General features: G+C 40.9%; 1 protein-coding gene across 1 annotated transcript in view; it reads left to right on the top strand.

Moving 5' to 3' along the window:
• Positions 1–1,367: 1,367 nt before the first annotated feature.
• Positions 1,368–17,120, top strand: part of ADGRA3 (adhesion G protein-coupled receptor A3) — a 57,262-nt gene continuing 41,509 nt past the window's right edge. Inside the window, exon 1 of the mRNA XM_061470159.1 lies at positions 1,368–1,968. Coding sequence (XP_061326143.1) covers positions 1,697–1,968 — 272 coding nt within the window. The 5' untranslated portion in view covers positions 1,368–1,696. The remainder of the gene's footprint in view (positions 1,969–17,120) is intronic.

Here is a 17,120-nt window from a genome sequence, read left to right as displayed (position 1 = left end):
AGTACATGGGACAGGTTCCATCCTCATTTGTAAGAGGCCATACAATCGAGGAGAGAAAACATGATAGTGGGTAAAGGGTATCTACAACATGCCCTGATAATTGTGAAGTTATTACTCTAACCTTGTTCCACTTGCCCCAGTCCACAATTCCTGTTGCTTGCCAGCATCTTTCATTAGGTTACATTTAAAACTGAGTCACAACCCAATGTTCAGTATTATCCAAAGACACCTTAGGTTAATGACTTTGTAAGACTAATTTGGGCAGCTGTTATTGCCAATGCCTAAAATTGCATTGCTGTGTAATAACAGGTATTTTGCAGGATGCTATTTGCCAGTGCTCTTCTGTAAGAATGGGGCATTATGAGCTCTTGGTTAGGGACCAGAACTTCCTATGAGTTCTGAAAAGTCTTGCCTAAAATTTTAAAGTAGGCACTGCCAGTTCTTGTAATTTGATTGTTAGCCAGGTAACAGTTGTTTTATTGTCTTCACACCTACCGGGGGCAAAGAACATATTGAGAATTTCAGCTGTTATTGGCAAAAAGGCATTTGCGCCTAGCTGAAATGTGAGAACATCACCTAACTACACCCAAAAAAGCAGCCCCAAGCATGAAACGAAAAGACATACTGTAGGAAGGGTGGGGTTTTTTTTGGTTTGTTTTCTTTTTTGTTTGTGGGGTTTTGTTTGTTTTTTTTTGTTTTGCTTTGGTTTTTTTTTTTTTTTACATTTCAGTTTGATATTTTTCCATCCTTTGGCTCTTTGGCTTCCAAGTGAGAATAATAGGTTACCTCATTTTATAGGTATGATTTGAGGACAAATGTCTTATAAGCACAAGATACCTGGTGTTCAAGAGTACTGAAAGTCATTCAGCCCCTAAGCAGGGGATGATCCTTCCTCTTTGAAAGCATGAATGGCAAGAGCTCCTCCAGTTAAGTCCAAGGGTTTGGAACTGGGTACAATAGGTAAGGCATGGAAGCAGATCCAAACTGCTCCACCCTGTTCCTGAGACGGGACAGAGCCGAAGAATCAGAGCCCAAAGACCGGCTATCGCGGAACAGGCAGCTGCTCGGGCACGGAGAGCCCGTCGGAGGAGGCAGGGGCAGGAAGGCCTCGACAGCTCGCGGTGCCGCGGCTGCAGGGAGCGGTGTGACTCAGAGCAGACCCAGACCAGGCCCGGCGCTGCCGATAGCCTTTGCAGGGCGCGGAGATTGGAACGGACCAGGGACTCCCCCTCGGGAAGGCGCATGTTTCCTCAGAAAAGCTCTGTCCCTCCGCTGGGGCACGGCAACCATATCGCAACCCCGACCCCCGACAAGGAAGCACGCTACCGGCGGCAGCAGCGGCCGCCAGTGCGGCGCTTGCGCAGTAGGACCGAGGCCCGCCGGGCGTGCTGGCTGCCGCGGGGCTCCGGCACCGGCGGAAGGCGGCGCTGCTGCAGCTGCACGGAGCCCGCTCGGTCCCACACAAAGAGGAGGGCGGCTGTGGTGGTCACGGCTCCCGCCCGAAACCCACTCGCCCAGCGGCAGCACATGGCGGTAGTGGTGCGGCCGCGCCCGGTGCCGCCTCCGCGGAGCTAGGCCAGGGCGAGCCTCGGCTCCTGCCTCTGCTCGTCGCTCTCCTGCCCGGCCCGGCTGACCCCGTCCGTCCCCGCAGCCCGCGAGAGGAGCGGAGCGGAGCGGGGCCCTGCACGGTCCCGCCATGCTGCCGCTGGGCCGCCGCGTTCTCTGTCGCCCACCGCGCCGCCGCCGCCGTCGCCCGGCTGAGCTCCTGCCCGCGCTCCTTCTCCTGACGGCGCTGGGGGGCGGTGGCAGTGCCGCGCTGCCCCCGGGCTGCAAGTACGATGGTCGCCCTAAGAGCGCCGGCAAAGCGGCGGCGGCCGGTGCCCCGGTGGAGGTGAAGGTAGTTTGCAGCAACCTAGAGCTTGCTCAGGTTCTGCCTCCCGAGACCCTGCCTAACCGGACGGTCACCCTGTGAGTACCGACTCCGGGTGGGGGGCGAGCGGCCTTGGTCAGCCGTGGATGAGGTAGGGAGGTGGGAGGGAGTGCTGGCCTGAGGTAAAATGGGGTCAGCCAGGGGTGTGGAAGCGTGGTTGACCCCTCTGCTGCTGAGGAAAGCCCCAGAAGTGTTTTTTTTGTTGAGTTTGTTTGTTTGTGGGGGAGTTGGTTTGTTTTTTTTTTTCCTACGCTTTTAATGTTTTCCCGTACTTTCCGGGGATGGTGATCTGGGGAGTGCATCCCGTTGCTCACCGGCGGGGCGGGGGATTCGGCTCGGCGGGAGCAGCATCCCTCCACCTTGCTCCTTCTTCCCTTTTGGGGTTGCTCTCCATCGAAGGGTTTGGGCTGGTCAGAAGGCTTAGGTGTTTCTTTTTTAAAAGTAATTAATTCCACAGTTTTATTTGTTTACGGGGGGGGGTGATTGTTTTAAACTTCCTTAAATTATAATTGTTTTTAATTTCTCAGGGGCTTAGGAGTACCGTGCTTTGAGTTAGTTCTAACAACTGAGTGCTAATAGAGAGTGTGAGCTGCTCAGTGTGTTGTCGGCTAGGTGGGCCTGAAGTTTCGCAGTAGCAAACAGCAACTTGTTTGTTGCACTCTGCAATAAAACCAGCCAAAGGGATTTGTTTTGTTTTTTTTGGGAAAAAGCTCAGTTTACTTCCATGTAGCAGTAGGTGTGCTCTTTTTATGTGGAGGCAATCCTAGCTCATCCATTTGAATAACAAGTTTCAAACAGGATATGCAACTTATTCCAGAGTAAGAAATATGTTGCTGTTTACTTAGACATGAGTGTACACATGTAAAAAAATGATTTGCAAGGTGTTTTTCTTGTGGAGACATTAACTGGTCACTCTAACAAAGAAGTTGTTCATAGAATTATGGAATGGTTTGGGCTGGAAGGCATCTTTAAAGATGTCCAACCCCCCTGACATCAGCAGTACTGGATTTCATTGGCGGATGGTCCTGAAAGTGGAACCCTGTCTGTTCCTTTAGAGTCTTAAAGTGCCTGTACTACCATGGAAAGACTCAAGCAGCCAAGTTGTACTCAAGAAAACTGATGCAAAGAAACTGAATTATGTGGTCTAGTTTAAGATATGCATCTACTTAACTAGAAATTACAGATTTGAAAGATATACCAATAAGCACAGTATGACTATAGTTCTGTCATGAGAACAACAGTCTGACTGCTGCTTTTGTGAACTTAAGACAGCACTGAAGCACCAAGGAGGGGCTTCCTGCAGGAAGTCTTAGTGACTTTATGGACCCAGTCAGTGGCAGATGGATGGATATGGACATAAGAGAAAAGGGAAGGCCAAAAAAAGGAAGGTGATTAAGGCTAAAGTAGTTGTTCTCACTTAGCACACTGCAAGGGTTCAGAAGATGGTTCTGTGTTACCTGTGAGAAGGGACCAGAAATATTCATATGTGAAATAGAAAAGAAAGCAAAAAGTAGGTGCTGATGACTGGTCAACAAATATTTTTCAGTCTGTTAGGCTCAAATGCTTTGCAGCTGAATAACTGTTAAAAATATAGTATTATCCATTATAATTTTTAACAGTAAATGTTAGTATGGTTGTTATGCTGAACTTGACTTCGGGATCTTTTGGTTCAGAAAACTTGGAGTTACAGCTCTGACAAAAAGATATCCAACACAGTGGCCTTGCTGTGTATGGGCCTTTGTTCATAATTGCAGTGACGAAAAAATTTGGAAGAATGGTTCATCTTTCATCTTGATTTTCATAGTCCTTCATTATCTAGAGTGTATCTAGGGCGTATCTACATACACTAATTAGTTGCTTTCAATTTTAACTCACTTTGAATTTTATGATAACTTCCAAAATATTAATTTCTCCCTTTTAAACTCTTTAATAAACATAGCAATAACCAATGTGATTATTTTCATTGTTATTTGTAGTATCATAACTGTGCTGATACAATTTGATATGAACACACACTTTGAAATTTTTCTTAAATATAAGGCAGACTACTAAACCAATGCTTCTGCTTTTTCTAAGAGGGTGAACACAGTAACTGTTGTTGTTCAGGATCTTTTAAGTTTGTTGATTCTTGAGGCATGACTTTCCATATCACTGAGAGAGTTTTTACTGAATCCATGTTAACCTGGTTAGAAAGTACAGGTGATTTATGCGGTGTGTTGCCAGGTGCCATTTCACTAACATGTTGATTAATAGTGGTTGGGATAACTGTTATCTAATCTTTTGCCAAAAAAATACACCCCCCCCCCCCCAAGCTGATGCTTAGAATTGCAGCACTTGGATAGTGAAAGGCTGATTAGAGTCAGAGTGCCCTGAGTTATCTTGAATCTTGATTCTTGTGGGATTCTTCTATTAAGATAAGTATGAGTTCTATTATAGCTTTCTGTATTAGTGGATCACTGCAGAGATAATTAGTTGAAAATAGATCACTGTCATGTAGATCAGCTACATTTTAGTTCAGTTAACTTATTTTTATGTTGACTCTTATTTTGTGCAAACCTGTTTTAAATATGAGGGCCTATATAGTTTTACATAACATCTTGGTTTTCAAGTAAGCTAGGAATGACTCAAGTGTTTATATTAATTTTAGAAATCCTGATTCCATCCTTATCCCTGATCAAATTCTGGGGCTTTCAGTAGATCAGCTACTGTGCATTTAGCATTTCAATTTTTTATTTTTTTTTTCCAGTGAAATTGTTTTGAGGACAAAAGTCTCAAAAAAGGAAGGAAATAAGTAGTGGAAATGAGGATAAATTAATAGTGTCTTAGAATGCTGGCAAGGTTCTTTCATTCTTACAGCCATTGTAGTTAGTGGTTAACAATGACACCGGTAAATTGGGCAAAGTCACTTCATTTATGAGATGTCTTGGCCTTTGTTTGCCAGAAAGCATTTTATTGTCCTAGTAATTTAGGTCAGTACTATTTAGAATCTTTAGTTATAATTCATAAAAGAAATAAAAATCTAAACTTGATTTCACTTGGTAAGAGACAAAGTGAGTGTTTCATGATTGAGGAAGGAAAGCAAATACTGGAAGAAAAGTATTATAGAGAGATGTCTATGGGAGAATAAGTGATGCTTAGGATTTTGACAGTACTATAAATTGAAATTGCTTTAGAATCAAGCTGGAATTAACTGGTGCTTTACTGAGAGTCTGGTGAAATTCCAAGGTGAAATCAAGCAAAGGGCCTTTTTCAAGCCATATATAATAAAAACTGATTGCGATGCAAATGAAGGGTGTATCTACGTGAACACCATAGATGGCATTGAACTTTGTAGTTTAACTAGTCAGGTAAGATGCTTTTGGTATGAAGATAACATAACTGCATGAATGTAACTCAGTACTTTGTATGACATGCTCTGTATTTCAGTAGATAACTGAAGTCATTGCCATGATTCACATTTAAGTAAGGAATGCACTATATTCTTGTAATAGCAGTCTGAGATAAGATACTAATTGCTGTTGTGTTTCTTGAGGTAATCTCTAATGATGATGTCATAACCTATTGGATATTAGCCATTACTTCATTCTTTGGAAGAGAATGTCTAATCCTACTGAAGACAAGCCCATGAAGCTGTAGTCCTTGCTACTTGATGAGAATTTTTTTTCCTGTTATACATAGGTTATGCTATAGGAAAAGGAATCTAATTAAACAGAGGAAAAGCATATTTATTCAGTAAAGAATTGTACGTCTGAGTTTGGATCCATACTGATCTGCAAACAACTTCGCTTACGTATGTATCCTGACAGGAACATGTGAGTGTTTGCCCTTAAAAGTGTTAGAATTTCTGAGCCATCAGCCAGGATTTGTGTTCAGAACTGTTCCAATACATACTTAACTGGATTGCTGTAGAGAAACATCCTAAAATGTCATGGGATTTGAGCAGCTGAAAGGCATGCTATGAAAGGCATACATATTTGGACTTCTGGATATCTACACAACCTTTCCATTTATAACACAAGTTTCTAAATTCCAAAAGTTTCATAGCAAAAGATCACTAGTATTGCAAGAAGTAACTTGTATCACAGTCTGAGGTTACGTTGTGATTACATTGTAATTACATGTATTTTGTGTTATTACATAATTTTTTTCCTTCTTATATAAAAAGACCTCTTCAAGTTTTAAAATTTGAAGAAAACTTGAAGTAGAAAACTACTATTACATAGTGTTTTATATTTATGATTTATAATAGTGTTTTTCTGGGGTGTGATCTAATGCTTTGCTAAACCATTTTAATTTCCTTTGTGTTTTGTATACCAGCTGTCTCTATTACCTGTTTGGAAGAGTGTTCTTTACCAAAATGTTGACAAACAGGAAGTAGGCACAGTAACTGCAGCAGTTTGTCTCTTCTTTTAAGGTACATTTGCATTATTAATTTGAAGGTATTCTTGGCAGCTGGTGCCTTTTTGTTAAATTATTCTAGCTTAGACTGTTATGAATGTCCAGTACTAATAGCTTGGGCAAGGATAACATTTTTCTGAAGACAGAAATGCTAATAATTCCCATTAAATCTTTAATTTTCTTTGGTCAGTGGATATGTGGATTATGCAAAATATATTTTGCTTATGGACACATTGGTAGTACAGAGATAGAACTTTAGAATTGTCCACCACTTAGTAATTCACAAGTACTTGTCCACCATTTAGTAATTCACAGGTACTTGTACTTGTCTTTTTACCAGTGGCATCTGACTCCTAAAAGTTATTAGTGGTGTTTCTTTTTCTGGTAGGCTGGTATTCTAGTACACCTATTCAGTCTATCAGATTTTGTGTGTGTCTTTTACCTTGTTGAGAAAATTCAGCAATAGATTCATCCTTTGCTGTATGCCAAATCTAAAACTTAATGCTAAGTTAAAAAAATTGAACTAGAATTTGTGCTGCAGTGATGAAGAATGAATGTCTTATTCCTCTTTGCTTGCAGTTTGTTATGTTTCAGAGTTTATTTTTGTGATTTAAAGTAAGTATGGAACTGCAAGATTAGATATTTCAGAATTTAATGGTTCCCATATGTACTCTGCGTGGGCCAGATATGTTGCAGGTTCATGGATTTGTCATTATTGCGTTATTTAGTTTGTTATCTTCACTGTAATAGTCTCTATGATTTTTGAATCTATACAGTTTGAATACTTTCTTTGTACCAGTAGTTAGTTAATCCATGAAGATTAAAAACAGTTGATCATTTGCTTAGTCATAATAAATGGTTTCAAATTTCAGAATTTAAGAGAACTAATGTGTGTTTTTGTGAGTTTTGCTTTCTGCAGTGAGATAAGGAATGAATTTTAAATACTAATTTGCAAAATCTTAATTTTATTGAATATCTTTAGTCTTTAACACAGTAAGTGGGTTAGAATTTTCTTTTTACTTTTGGATTTCACTATTTGGCTGTCCAGCAGTGAGCACTGCAGTGTCTTGTTGCCTTTAGTGTGCTACAGTGGGACAGATCATATCCATTAATTACTGCTTATGTGCATTATTGTGTTGTGACTCCTCCTTCTGTAATGACACAGGGCTTGTCCAATGGTACAGTACAGTACTGTCCTACAGACCTCCAAGCTGCCTTAGAGTAAATGGGATGATAGTGCACTGCAGTGCAAAGCAGAGCTGTTATGTCCCAAAGGTAGTTGCTTTGGTGTGTGATCCAGGCTAGTCAGCCAGTTTTGGCAGGGCTGCAGAGTACACTTTTGAGGTAGTAACTTGACCTTTCTGGCAAGGAAAACCAGCTAAGAGCTGCTATTTTTTTTTTTTTTTTTTTGGCGGGGGGGGAGGACGAGGACGGGAGGACACCCAAACAAACCAAACATGATAAATACAGATTGATGAAAGATGTTTAAGAAATAGGAAGCTTAATTCCACAATTCTCTGCACTGAGCAGTGTGTTCTAGGATTTATCCAGGCAAGGTTACAGCATTATATCTGTAGGTGGCTGTGGGTTGTGCCGTTTTCAGGTGCTTTGTCTAAGAGTACACAGTCTGTGTCCTCTGATAGATCATTTCAATTTAGGGATAAAAAAGATGGTTTGAGGTAGAGCGAAGGAAGGGTCTAGACAGAGAATGAAGAAAGGAAAGGGGATCTAGATTAAAATTCAGAAACTACTAGTGAGAGTTGGGGAGGAGTTAAGATGGGAGCATGGGTTTCCTTGAATAGATGTGTTGGTCATAGAGATGAGAAGTCAGAAGGACTTCAGAGGGAATGAAAGCAGGTGCTGAAGGATAAGTGTAACTGGCTTAGCATGCTATCGGCAAGAATTCTTGGAAATTCAGCAACTACACACAAAATCAGTAAAGGTGGGATTAGTGACTGAATGTTAGTAGGAGGTGGATCATAATAATGAAATGGTAGTGGCATAACACCATCTGGAAAAACTTCTGTTATCATCCATATAATGTGCTATTTCCATCTGAGGAGATGAGCATAAAGGCTTATTTCTGTCAGAAAGTTAGCATTAGGCAGAGTTCGCAAGTTATGCTCAGTTTCCTAAAAGCATCCTGTAAGACATCTCAAGCAACTGATTCCAATACTTAGAACATTTGTTTTAGGGCAGCAGCCTCTGGTGTTAACAGGAATTTAAAGCAGTTAGAATCATAGAATAGTTAGGGTTGGAAAGGACCTTAAGATCATTTGTTCCAACTCCCCTGCCATGGGCAGAGACACCTCCCACTAAACCATGTCACCCAAGGCTGTCCAACCTGGCCTTGAATGCTGCCAGGGATGGAGCATTCACAACTTCCCTGGGCAACCCATTCCAGTGCCTTACCGCCCTTACAGTGAAGAATTTCTTCCTTATATCCAATCTAAACTTCCCCTGTTTAAGTTTTAAACTGTTACCCCTTGTCCTATCACTACAGTCCCTAATGAATAGTCCCTCCCCCGCATCCTTATAGCCCCCCCTTCAGATACTGGAAGGCTGCTATGAGGTCTCCATGCAGCCTTCTCTTCTTCAGGCTGAACAGCCCCAACTTTCTCAGCCTATCTTCATACAGGAGGTGTTCCAGCGCCTGATCATCCTCATGGCCCTCCTCTGGACTTGTTCCAGCAGTTCCATGTCCTTGTTTTGAGGACACCAGAACTGCACACAATACTCCAGGTGGGGTCTCAGGAGAGAGAGTAGAAGAGCAAGATCACCTCCTTGTACCTGCTGGTCATGCTTCTTTTGATGCAGCCCAGGATATGGTTGGCTTTCTGGGCTGCAGGCGCACACTGCTGGCTCACGTTCAGTTTCTCAGTGACCAACACCCCCAAGTCCTTCTCCGCAGGACTGCTCTGAATCTCTTCTCTCTTAGAGAAGAAAGAAGAAGAGAAGAATCGCTTCTCTCTTAGAGAAAAGAGAGTTCTCAGAACTGTATGTTGTTAGGCTCATTCAGTTTTCCGTAGATTGCAGTGAGCTGGTCTTACAGCTCTATGCTGGAGGAGGGTGGTCCCCTTCTACCCTCTCCTGCTTCTGACACAGGGACGATGAGAAGCAAGGGCAGGGGAGAGGAGATCTCTTCCTCTGAGTGAAAGTTACATCCACATCCAGCTGCCTGTAGAACTTTAGCCTGAATTGGAGGTATAAACTGGTGTGTTTGTACCTTCACCTCCCAGTTTCTCACGGTGTGGGTGCGTTCCCCCCTCCTCTGCCTTTGTTGCTGCTGTACTAGCATTTCTCTGGCTCCATGCCTAGTCAGTTCAGGGAGCTAAACTATCCAAAACCAGTTTACATCTATAGGATTAGGATTTAAATTTTTGTGAAAAATCCTTGTGTGGCAGCAGCTAAGAGGAAGAGCTTGCTAACATGTCTAGACAAAGCACTTTCTAGAGAGCACGTATACCTGACAGGAAATGTAAATAAATGTGAGACTGGGTGTGACAGCCTATGCTATAATTAATACTACTGTGATATGACAAATAGAATGTATTGGCTGTAACAGCTTGTTAGGAAAGTCTGCCTAGGCATCTATGTGTGCAGAATGTTCTGTGAAGCAAGTTACTCTCTTTCATGTATGTATGGAGGAGTGGGGTAAACTTGCACTTAGCTGGGAGACGGTGAGAATACAAAACAGTGTATACGGTAGATAAGCTCCTGGACAAACTCAGAGGAAAAAAAAAAGCCTACAGAGGGTGGAAGCAAGGATAGGTAGCCTAGAAGGAATACAGAGAAATTGTCGGAGCAGCCAGGGATAGGGTTAGAAAAACTAAAGCCCTGATAGAATTAAATCTGACCAGAGACTCAAGGGCAACAAGAAAAGATTCTACTGATACATTGGTGATAAAAGGAAGGTTAAGGAAAATGTGGGCTTTCTCTGGAAGGAAATGGGAGAGCTGGTTACCTAGGATGTGGAAAAGACTGAGGCACTTGACACCTTTTGCCTCAGTCAAGTGCTTCAGTCACACTGCCCAAGTTGCAGAAGGCAAAGGCAGGGACTAGGAGAGTGAAGAACCACCCGTTGTGGGAGAAGATCAGGTTAAGGACTATCTAAGGAATCTGAAGGGTGCAGAAGGGCCTGATGAGATGCATCCACAGATTCTGAGGGAACTGGCGGATAAAGTGGCTAAGCCACTATCCATCATATCTGAGCAGTCATGGCAGTCCGTGAAGTTCCCACTGACTGGAAACGGAGAAACATAATGCCCATTTTTAAAAAGGGAATGAAGTAAGACCCAGGGAGCTATAGGCCAGTCAGTCTTACTGTGGTGCCAGGTGAGATAACGTAGCAAATCCTTCTGGAAACTATGCTGAGGCACATGGACAATAAGGGGGTGATGGGGTGCAGCCAACATAGCTCCACAAGGGCAAATCGTGCCTGACGAATTTGATAACCTTTTATGATGGGGCTGCAGCATTGGTGGATGAGGAAAGAGCCACTGACGTCACCTGTCCAGGCTTGTGCAAAGCCTTTGACACTGTCCCACATGACATCCTTCTTTCTGCACTGGAGAGACATGGATTTGATGGATGGACCACTCAGTAGATAAGGAATTGGCTGCAGGTCTCACTCAAAGAGTTGTGGTCAACAGTGTGATATCAAGTGGAGCCTGCTGATGAGTGGTGTTCCTCAGAGTTTGATACTGGGACTAGCGCTGCTTAACATCTTTGTTGGCAATATGGACAAGTGGGATTGCACCCTCAGCAAGTTTGCTAAAGATACCAAGCTGTGTGGTGTTATCAACATGCGGGAGGGAAGGGATGCCATCCAGAGGTACCTTGACACACTTGAAAGGTAGGTCAACACAACCTCATGAAGTTCAAAAAAGCAAAGTGTAAAGTCTTAACACTTGGGTTGGGGCAATCCCAAGCACAAATACAGGTTAGGCAAAGAAGTGATCCAGAGCAGCCCTGAGGAGAAAGATTTGGGGTGTTGGTTGATGAGAAACTGAACAGATGTTGACCACAACTCTTTCAGTGAGACCAGCTAGCCAGCAGTACGGCTGGCCCAGAAAGCCGGCAGTACGCTGGGCTGCATCAAAAGGAGTGTGATCAGATTGAGGGAGGAGATTATCCCCCTCTACTGTGCTCTCATGAGACCCCACCTGGAGTACTGTATCCAGCTCTAGGGCTCCAACACAAGAGGGACTTGAGCCTGTTGGAGCAAATTGTAGCAAGTTCAGAGGGCAATGAAGATGCTTAGAGGGCTGGAGCACCTTTCCTATAAATAGATGGTGAGAGAGCTGGTGGTGTTCAGCCTGGAGAGGAGAAGGCTCTGGGGAGACCTTAGAGGAGCATAACAGTACCTAAATGTGGCCTGCAAGAAAGCTGGAGGAGGAACTTTTTGCAAGAACATACAGTGACAAGACAAGGGGGAATGGCTTTAATATGAAAGAGGGGAGATTTAGATAAAATATTAGAAAGATGGTCTTTACTGTGAGAGTGGTGTGACGCTGGTACAGGTTGCCCCAAGAAGTTGTGGATGCCCCATCACTGGAAGTGTTCAAGGCCATGTTGGATGGAGCTTGAAGCAGCCTAGTCTAGTGGAAAGTGTCTGTCCCTGCCTATGGTGGGGGGGGTTGGAACTAGGTGATCTTTAAGGTCCCTTCCAACCCAAACCATTCTATGATTCTCTGAACTCAGGAGGGAGCAGAAGGGAGGGGAGTAAGTTAGGAGTGTTACTACAGAAGAAGGTCATCATCTTCGCTTAAATTTACATAGATTTTAGGAGAGCTTGAATGAAGCTTCATAGAAATAATGTTACAGTCCTTTTGGTTAGCCTTAGAAACAGCACCTCAGTGTTAGTGTTAGAAGAAATTGGATGCTTGAATGTTCAGGGATCGTGTAGGAATAAAAAAAGAGGTCCATTGTTACATGATGCAAAGTTAGGACACTCCCAGTTACAAATGGAGCTTTATAAATAGACACAGTTTTAATTCTGTAATTTTGCTATATCTGAATGTTTTAGTTTACAGTCTTAATATTGTTTAAGATGCATAAGAATGAAATAATACAGGAAATCTTTTATCTGTTGCAAAGTACTTTGCAAATGTTTCATTGCTAAGCTTCCTCAGTTATAATGCTTTTGTTAAATTGGAAAATACTGTCTCCTTTTGTTAGAGGCTCAGGAAAGATTCGTAATTCTTTATATGTAGCTTGTGGAGTGTTTTCATTTTAGGGTTACTTTTATGCAAGTCCTGTTCATGTTCTGTGCAGTCTATTATTTATGTTTCTTTCCCTTTGACACCAGTAACTCACTAGAAGGCAAAATACTAACTGTTGAAAAATATTGATTTTATATCCCTATTAAATCACAGCTTCTACAAGATAAACTTTGAAAAATGTGTTTCTTTTTGCATGTTCGCAGCTTTCAGCGGAAAGCATTTTTCTTGGTTGTACAGATGGATTTTAGTCCAATTTTTGTTGGTGGATGCTTTCCCAGTCCTTAGAATATGCAGCCATCATCATGTAATGATTTGATTTATTTTCTTTTTCCTGGATCTCTATTTCAGTCTCTTAAAATGTGTTCTGGAAGTTCCTTCAGCATTCAGCTAAAAGTTACTCTGTCTCCCAGTACAGCCTTCTTGGTGGCCATTTCGACTATTTTGTAATAGTATTAATGGAGGTGTATATTAGTAGTATCCTATGAAGGGATTAATTTGTGAGCTCATAGATGCATTCTAAATTCCTGTCTAGTTGACTGCTGTCTTAGTGAAGCCAAAACTGTTTTATTGAATAAAACCTTTTTTCACTTAGTGCTTTTCACTTTAATGATAAAAACAAATCAAGCCTTGATTATTTTTGTTCCTGCTGTATCAAAAAGAAAGGAATGATTACATCGCCTTTAGTAGATGTTGCTAAAACTCACTGTAGTACAGACAAACTTTGAGTTGGACTGCATAGTTACGTTTTGCATGCTAGAAACTGAGCATTGATAGCTAAAGGTCTTGCCAATAAGTTAAGAGCCAGAGTTGAGTTTCTTTGCAGAGTTTTGCCAAATTCTTCTGACACTTTATGAAGCAAAATGGAAACAGGGCTTTCGGATCCAACAAAGAATCACTAGTAATAAAGGGTCGCTTAATAAAGGCTATTCAACAAAGGAACATTTCAGCAATGTTCTTGGAATGGGTGAAAAGCTGGGATGGTATTTGGTTTGTTGGTTTGGTTGGAATTCGGGGGGGGGGGGTGTGTAATTTTTTTCTGAGGTACATTGTTTTACCTCTTAGTCTATAAAACCATTCTGCTTGATCAGAGGAGAGTTTGTTGCATGTTTGTGTTACTTTAAGGTGGCTTGAGATGTTAATAATGCTTTCTAGAACCTACTTTTTAGCTGCCTTTTCTTAAGTTTTTTAATTCCTGTGGCTGCATGTTGCATGTGGTTCCATATTTTATTTGCAGTTATGTAAAGGTTGAGCAAGCAAAAGGAATTTATTCCAAGCAGTTGCTCATTTAAAAGAGGGTTTGTGGGGTGGAAATCTGCTCTGGAGCTTGTAAGACATATGGAGCAACAGTGACATTGGGCTACGGAAACCCCTTTGTGAAATCTCCAAGTGCATAGCTTAGGTTGCAAAGTCACTTGTTAAAGAAGAGTTGAACAGGATGGGGATGAGTGGAGATGTGTTGCTCTGTATGGTTTTCCCTTTAAATTTCTTAATGATGGAAAAGCTTGTGTATTTTCAGAATTACTTGCTTCTTAGGAAAAATTACAGTCTTAAACTAGTAACTTAGAATTATTACTGATCACAAATAATTTGCTGTGTCTAAGTGATACATAGCATTCCATCAGTTCACTGTACGTTAATGCACAGAAATTGTGAAAGTGACTATAAAACGTTTACTTTGAGGTGGATGCTTCACTGTATTTTGTCATCTTATGCCACACCCCTTAACACTTCAAATAATGTATAGACTAAATTTATTAATAGCAAGTTTTAAACTGCATTTTTTTTAAAGATTGCACTTACAACATTTTTAAGTGTGATGAAATGTCTGAGGTTATATGGAGTGTTGTAAAATCTACCATTTATTGTACTAAACCTTTATGGTTGAGCAACTAACAGCCTCTGCAGTGAAAATACTAAATCAAGGCTGACTATAATTTGTACATCACACTCCAGAGAGAAATTTACCTGGTGCACAGATATTCAAAGGCTTCTACTTTAGGCCTATTATTTTATAGGCAATGTCAGAAAAATAATTTTTTTTATAGAACTGTAATTTTTATTTAGTTTGAATTTAGTTTCGTCAGTTATAGCTGCTTTTGAAGTAGTTTCTGCTCTGTTTTGTATAGCTCTTTTTTCCTAGAAAAATAGCGATAAAATCGATAAATGTTAAGATGAAATCAGTTCTAACTAAAATACAAATTATTTCTGTGCTGCTAAAGATGGTAGTGTGTGTGCTTGCTTCTGTTGACTTGGATGTTTTGTGAACCTCGTATTTTTCTTCTTATTGTATCCATAAGTCTGAAATTGGTCTGTGTTTTCTCTTGCTGTTGCTGTTATGCTTTATGTTCAGTTTGCATTAACTATTAATAAGGGGTTTTATACATGCCTTAATTTCTTTATATGTTACTATTTTTCTTCCTGCTGATGTTTCTGAAGCCAGGGAGGGTGTTGAAATAAAGATATACTTTGCTCTCAATAGATTCGGTTTGCAGAATGAATCCTGTACCCACCATTTCTATAATAATACTTACTATATAGGTTAAAGCCTTTTTGAGTAAAGTGAAAGTATTTTCAAAGATTTCAGGATGTGATTTTAATGCTTTGGTTAAATTTTACTAGGTTTGCAGGCATTCCAAGTTGTAGATTATTACTATTATGCTTATCAAACTTGAAGCCTTGCAAATCTGTATTCTGTTTTCTGTTAATGTTGGGCCTTCCTTGATGCAAAGTTTCCTTGAAATACATGTAGATTTCTAAAGAGTACCCGGGCTTCCTGGATTTGTATATCTGTTTTTTAAAAATGCTGTTTCATTTGTTTGGTCATCTAGGTACAGCTGCAGCCAAGGGGCAGTTTTCCTTCTTTCCTTCCTATAAGGTAGCTGAATGTATTTGACTAGTACTGTGTTTTCACAAGACCATGTTTTCTTAGTTGACACTCTAGTGGATGTTACAGGCATTATAGGCACATACAACAGATTCTCAGTATACTTTTAAGTGTTTTTTTTTCTCATCCTTTCTACCATTCTTGTGATCAGCCTTCACCTGGGATTAGCCGACTGTGTAACATACTATGATGATCATGCATTTACAGTTGACACAAATTGATCTCTTGAAAGATGCCTTGGGTAAATGTGTAGTTTAACATTCGTTGCTTGCAGAGCAGTGGGCGCTAGAGATGACTGGAGATGAGCTGCAGAAATACATGGTATGACTGTAAGTGAAGGAGAAGGAATGGGATCTCTCCTTTTAGCATCAGAACCGTTACCTTGGTTGAATGTTTTATTCTGTACTTTTTCAAAGAATTTTCAAACTTCTGTCTGTCAGACTGGAAATTGAAAGATTTTCAAATAATTTGTTCAGCTCTCTTGATTCTATGTGTGTGAGATAGAGAGAGATTGATGCAAAATCAGAGCTTTGAGACCAAAAAAAGCCTGCCCTATGTTCATCTAAGCCACAGAGACTTGAGGCAATCTTTGAGAAACCTGGGAAAGAAAACTACTTAGATTAATACATGGTTGTGTCAAAATGGTGCTGTTTTCATAGACTGGTATTTCTGTATTTTAGTTCTGCCTTATTCGTGATGTGTTTTCAAGCACTAATCCTTGTCATTAGCTAATAAATTTTATGTATTGGATGAAAGAGTGTTGTGTGTATAGTTTATGGCTATTTTAAAGGATATCTGAAAGATGTAGTAGGATGGAAAGCAATCTTCTAGTGGCAGTTTTAAGTACCTGAAAATGTAATTGGTGTAAGTGAAGAAGTGTGTAGATGTGATGGATCTGTAAGATGCATTTGTCAGAGGACTTGTCTGAAATTGAAGTGACTGTAGCAGTTGTGGAACAATGTGACAGAGTGAATAAATTTCCAGGACATGATGGTGTGCATGGGAGAGCTTCTGGGAGAAGTCGAGGATGAAGAAGTCAGATGGTGAATGTCTGAAGTCTTGCTTAGAATGAAACTGATTTCTGAGTACTGGTGGGATGGCAAATGCACATGTTCATAAGCGCATCAGGAGTTTAGGAGAAATATGTTTCTGAGTCTGATGTTTATATTGAACAAATCAGTAGAATTTATAATAAATTTACAGTTTATAATAAATATACTTTACACCTAGACAAAGAGAAAGAGATGTACTCTGGAATATTAACATCTCCTGTAATGGGAAGCTCTTCCCCACAGACTTTGACTTTTTCAGAATCTGCAAACAGGGATAATCCAGTTGATATGATGGGACAGATGCTTTTCCAAAAGCTAACTCTCCATCCCTTTCCAAAGGATTTGATGAAAATGATGTGGCAGCCTGAGATGGAAAATCACTGTATGAGCAGCAAACTTGCTGGAGAATAAGAAGCGGATGTGGAAGTAAATGGTTAGCCTTCTCAGTGGAATGGAGTTTGAGAGATTCGAAACGCACAACATATTTCTTAATAATGTGTACAACATTGTGAGTGTGAGCTGCTTGATATGTAATAAGGAAGAAGGTTAAGTGAAGAATTTTGGAAGACGCTTATGAAACTAATAATTGGGCAGTAAAGTGGCAGAAGCAGTACAGTGAAAATTTTATCGGG

Source organism: Pezoporus flaviventris, unplaced genomic scaffold (genome assembly GCF_033815535.1).
Source record: "Pezoporus flaviventris isolate CSIRO_AGI_PZ_B2104156 unplaced genomic scaffold, CSIRO_AGI_Pfla_v1 ptg000002l, whole genome shotgun sequence".
NCBI lineage: Eukaryota > Metazoa > Chordata > Aves > Psittaciformes > Psittacidae > Pezoporus > Pezoporus flaviventris.
The sequence above is the reverse complement of the archived record's forward strand: the minus strand, read 5'-3'. Positions and strand labels throughout refer to the sequence as shown.